Genomic DNA, 6,000 nt, shown 5'->3' with positions numbered 1-6,000 from the left:
AAATCATGAGAAGAAATCTAGACTGTACTGAACCCACAAACGTCTGAGTGCCTTTGGCCCTGCAAAGCCACAATTACTTGGGCTTGGTTTGTTTAAAAAAATGTAATGTAGTTCTGTTGCAAATGTGATGTCGAGAAATGGTAGTTGGGAATGCCAATTACAAATACAGGTAAATTCAAAACAATAGGAATTTCAAAAAGTGTTGCTTGGTTTGAATGAGTCACTCCCTGACTGATTTAGTGTGATGAAGCGATGGTGGGACATGCCGCCTTGTTGCTTACTCTTCTGCTACTGTTTTAGGTCATGCTGTGCTTTTATGGGGCGGCTGGTGAGAATCTGGCTTTAAATTACCCCGAATAACAAATCCAGTTCCGTATGTTTTTCATGGGCAGGCCAGTAGGAGCTAACAGTTAAGAGAAAAAATGAATCACAAACCTTCAATTGTGTCTCAGGTGGAACATTTCAGGATTTGGGTTATCTAATGAAAATATTGTCACTAGGCTCATTTCCTATGAGGTGCCAGAATGGCAGAAGAGTAAATGTGTGAACAGTTTACTGAAGGCCGACTCTTAACTCTCCGTGAGTTTGTGTGTGTGTCTTCAGGTCGGGTTTCAGCATGACTGTTTTCATATTGAGGCCACACTTACCTCAATTTCTAAGTGTCGTCTTTGGTCGATTCACACCCAAGTGCCAGCGAACAAGCAGTGACGTAGGTTATCCACTCATATTTTACTGTTAGGCAAATTGGAGGCTTGAACTGAGATACACATGGTGAATAAAGTATAATATAATAAAATGTAGTTTTTATTCATTCTACTCCCACTACTGTTTACCCAGAGCCTGAGCAGAGTAGAGGGCTGATTCATTATTGGTAAAGAAATGGTTAACAAATAGTCATAAAATCAGTTTTGACTGTTTGTTTGCGATTTTTGACTTGATGATCTTTTCCCCTTTCTCATGATGGCCTCAATGGAAATACGTTTTGTGTTTATATCCTTGCAAATGTAATTGTATGCCAGAAGTGGGTGACTGCAGTCTTGTATTTACCTATACTATTGTGAAAATAATACATCTTTCTATAACTCCAACAATTACAAGACACAATAAGTTTGAACAGAAATAAGAACCAAAATATTTGAGAAAAAACATCATGTGGGAGAATGTATTGTTGTTGAGGGTTTACTCACATTTCCACCACAATGTCAGCAGCAGAGCCTTCTGTCCTAGTCCTACCCTAAACACCTCACTGTAAACTCACCTGGCCTGCCCTGAAAAGGGAGATGTTCAAACCAATTGTACCGTCTATCCTGTGCAAACACAAAGTGTGCATTACAGCCTTATCCATGTTTACTGTAAGTGGAAGCCTTTGTCGCATCTGTTTACCCAGTCTTTCACACTTTAATCCACATACTAGAAACCCAACGCTAACCCGCTCATTGTTCTCGTAAGTCCTGCTTATGGTTACTCACATATGCACACATGCATACACAAACACAGACGGACAGACAGACTGACTGAGTGTTTCTTGTGCCACATGCTTTTCTTACATCACAAACACAGCAACGTCATCCAGGTAATGAGGGAAAGAAACAAAAAAGTCAACAAACTCAAAACAGATCTCATCCGATCAGGTTCCACACTAAGATTATATCACAGCACAGCGCAGTGCCTACAGCTGTACTCGCCTACCTGTGTGACAAGCAAAGATAAATGACTGTGTAACCTTGCCAACAAGTCCAACAACTGGCTGTCAGATTAAAGACTTGATACTATATATATATATATATATATATATATATATATATATATATATATATAAATACTGCATATATATAACCAGCATGCTCTAAACCCTCACAATTTCACAATTTCATGGGCTCCTTCTGCTCAGGCATAGCAGCCAAGATTATTAAACCCTGTCATGAGTATGACACTAGGAATATATTGAGTCAGAGTAAAACAGAACCTCATAAATGCACTGCGTGGTCATGTGACCACGCAGATACAGACAGTGGAAGCTTGCCTGGCCACATTGAGGAGCTGTCAGAGAGATGAAGGAGCACCCAGATGGCACTTCCAAGAAGCCGCTACACAAGCCCTGAGGTTATAGTTGAGGTTCACACTCTAGTCGTGCCGCTGTAGTGTTATTTCACCTGAACTTCATGCCGACCTCACCCACACGACATGCACGTGTTTATGCGACAGTGTACACGTTCTCTTACAGACAAGTCATTAGGTACAAGCTTTCTAATTAAGTCAACTGTCGAAATCACAAAAGATAATGTGCTGCACGCGAACAGCTTGGGGAGGCTGTACAAAAAGGTTCATCCTCTGGTTACCATGAATGTTTGTACCTATTTGTGTGTCAATCAATCCAATAATTGAGGACATAATGTGCAGGCTTGAGGGACCTTAATTAACATACATTTAATTTAATCTGTATGACTTTTCATTAGTCTACAATCATCTCAAAATAAGAATGGTTGCCCTTTATATGCAACAGGGAACTCGACACAGAGTTTCCGCAGTGGCCCAGGACGGACAAGCCCCGGCTCTAGAGAGAGTCTTTCGCGTTTTTCAGTTGGATGCAATGAACAATTTAACTGCTCGTTGCCACCTAATCCTACACACTAGTCCTTAAAGCATACGGACCAACATGCCGATACTGTTATCCTTAGAGCCACACTGCTAGCATAGCCAACACATCCGGATGTAATTAGTTGAGAATACAAATAAACAGGTGATATTTGGGACTTTAACATGTTACCATTAGAATGATCACTGAATGGCATTTATGTAATGTTATCAGGAGAAAGACATTGTTTATTCATCAAACCAGTCAACTTTGGTCATTTAGCAACTTTAACATTTTGAGAATGCACATATGACAATGACAACAAAAGGTTTATGGTCTGTACGAAATAAATAGCAACATTGCTCATTTACAGCTTGGCTGAAGAAAACAAAAAACAAAAGGGTTAATCTTCATATTAAAAAGGCATACAGATGAGTCGAGATACTCATGAACTCACTAATTGCTCAACGAAAAAAAATGCTCTCCTTTTTTTAAATAAAGCTTTTCATGTTTAATATGCACCTTCAAGAGCCTGTTATAGTTAAATAAATAGAATGCTTTCCATTTTGTAACATGCACATCCAATTTGCCTGGGGAAAGTATTTACACTTCACTGATCCTACTTATCCAACACATTCTCCTGTTTTTCTCTCCTCTAAACAATTCTTTCTCTCAAACTCTCATACATACACAAATGTACAGTCACTCTTGCAGACATGCTGCACCTATTTACTATTAACACAATATCTAAACCTATTGAAAGTGATCAAAATGCTAACGGTGAACATGGAAATCCATGTAGTGTAAAGAAGAAACAGTCCAAACACCACATCTTAACCAGGGGATGGGGGCTTACAAAAAGCTTTAGTTTACAATTGATCATGCACTGTATGAATTCACTGTGTCATTTGGTTTGAGAGTGTGTAATCAGTGGCTTCAATATCTACTTGTTTTCTTTACGTGACCAAAGAAAAGACTAATATCTCCTCTGACAGGTAAGCAATCCTACTGAATAATCTCTAACAATATTTAAGTCTTTTCCCCAGGAATTGTCACTGTCCTACATCAAGTGGTTTTACTATCTTTGAGTAAGCTTCAGCACATAACCAGGAGCTACTGCAAGGTTTCTTCTGTAGTGTCCGTGTTGGTGTGGAAACTCCTGGCCATTGCGCTTTAAGTTGAGATGGGCAGTTTATTCTTTGCTGATTTGTTTCACTCCTCTCTTTCATGATGCAAAGTAAGAGTTCTGCATGGAGTAGAGGCGGTCGATAGGGTTCCCCACGCGGGCCTGCATGGAGTTGACATCCGACGATGCCATGAAGCAGTCGCTGAGGCTGGTTAAAGACGTGTCACTGTCTATGTCATGGAATGCAGAATCATTACCTGCGAACGATACGGAGATAGCGTCAGGATTCGGTGGCATAGGCGTCATTCAACAGATACGCAACAACACACCACTCTGACTGTAAAATCAATGCAATCTTGTATTTGAGATTTATAGCAGCGTTGGGAAATTATTACTACTAATAGTCACTTTGAGAAATGGCTGTTGTGTGTCATCACAATTGGGAGAGCTGTTTTGCTCGATATCAAAGCTCACTTTTTGCTGCCCTCGCTGGGACAATTGCGGTCTGTGAGGGAGCATGTAAACAAGGGGCATCCTCCTAAAAGATCTGGTTAATAGCAACTGCTTCCTCCTTTCATAAAACCTCAACATGTTATTTCTCTGGAGGGAATAGTTAACTTTATTACACTCTGGATCTTAATGATAGTGCTGCACAAAATGGGGACAGTGTTTTGAGACATATCTTTTAATGCCTTGCCAATATTGTTCTTTTCCCCAAACCAAAGGAGTGATGAGACCGGGGATTTGGGTTCTTACTACCGAGATGAACTAAATGGAGGCAAATTATAAGGAAGTTATGAACTTCAGGAAATGGTCCCTCTGGGGCTTGTTGAGGACATCATTCAGAAATGTGTTATTCCAGTTACATCCTGTGGACTAACACTTGATTGACTCATTCCCCCTCCTTTGTTTAATTTTAATTATTTCCTACATCACAAAGAAATTAGGGACTTGTTGTTTTCCCATATTGATTCATTAGCTCACACTACCCTCAATCATTGTCAGAATTGCACTTTATCTCAAGCTGTCCACACTAAACACATGTTTTTACCACCAGTGGAAAACATCATCAGTAACATGGCATGTCTCAGAGGTGGGGGCGGAGAGTTAAAACTATACTAAGCAGATTTGAGAATATACTTCAAAACCCAATAGCTTATGAGCGCGCGTGTGTTATCTCATGTGGGAGGAGAAGCCGCTCGTACGTCTCTGTGAGCGGCTTAAATCAGGGGAGCTGTGGCCTGAACACATGTCCCCCACTAGGGAGCTATGAGGTTGATCAAGGGACAGGCATGCGTGGGTTTTTAGAGCAGGAGTGGGTGTGTGCTTTTTAATTTTTTTGGTAGAGGGGTGAGGGAGGGTGGGAGTTGGTGAATGCTCACCATATGGGTTCATGTGGTCCCCGGGCATCTGTGGGGGGGTGAGTCCCTGTTGGAACGGGTCTGTACTGTAACCGTTCTGATCCATGGCGACCAGCTGCTGCTGCGGCGGAGCCAGCGGTGTGAAGGAGTTCATCATCCCCTCCATCCGATTGGACATCACCTCTGCAAGACGAAGAGAGCAAATGGGGAAAAACATTACAGAAAATGTAGAACATGTACAAAGTAAAATAAAAAAAAACTTGGGATGATTTAGCAAAATGTAAATGCAGCTGCGCAAAATGTTCTGAAAGGTGGACGGGGAGAACCATGATGAGGAGAGCGTTTACAGTAAGGACATATTTCTTGGTATTCTTGGGAGTCTCATTCCAATTTTAGATCTTCAAACTCACCTAAATCTAAATTTCTGTGCTGCACTCCTGTCATAGTGAGAACTTGGGAAGATTTAAGTTCTGTTTTTTGTAAGATTGACACAATACCCTCCAAATACCTGTATTGCTTGGTTGCCTTTGTTAGTATTTCCATGGAAACCAACAGTAGTCTTTTCTGTGGCTTCTCCCACAATTCCACACACACACACACACACACACACACACACACTCACACACACACACACACACACACACACACACGCACACACTCACACACACACACACACACACACACACACACACACACACACACACACACACACACACACACACTTGTGAGAGAGACACAACAGAACAGTCTTGTGGCTTCATCCCTGGAACCCCCCCATCACTTTCCTTTGCAGTGGCTTTGCAGAATGACGTCTGCCATTAATTTTGTTTGAGATCCAGAAAGACTTTCTAATGTGTTTGATGTTTAGTGTTCTTATTTATATATTGACATATTTATAATCTGTTTTCAAGTGCAATTATTGCATTTGTGAACTATAT

At 40.9% G+C, this 6,000-nt stretch overlaps 1 protein-coding gene across 1 annotated transcript in view; it reads right to left on the bottom strand.

Moving 5' to 3' along the window:
• Nucleotides 1-3,759: 3,759 nt before the first annotated feature.
• The window catches only part of lmx1bb (LIM homeobox transcription factor 1, beta b), a 43,371-nt gene continuing 41,130 nt past the window's right edge, over nt 3,760-6,000 (bottom strand). The window contains exons 7-8 of the mRNA XM_079222048.1: nt 5,084-5,245; nt 3,760-3,958 (exon numbers count right to left, since the gene is read on the bottom strand). Of these exons, the coding sequence (XP_079078174.1) occupies nt 3,801-3,958; nt 5,084-5,245 (320 nt within the window). The 3' untranslated portion in view covers nt 3,760-3,800. The remainder of the gene's footprint in view (nt 3,959-5,083; nt 5,246-6,000) is intronic.

Source organism: Taurulus bubalis, assembly GCF_910589615.1.
Source record: "Taurulus bubalis genome assembly, chromosome: 8".
In the NCBI taxonomy this organism is placed as follows: domain Eukaryota; kingdom Metazoa; phylum Chordata; class Actinopteri; order Perciformes; family Cottidae; genus Taurulus; species Taurulus bubalis.
The sequence above is the reverse complement of the archived record's forward strand: the minus strand, read 5'-3'. Positions and strand labels throughout refer to the sequence as shown.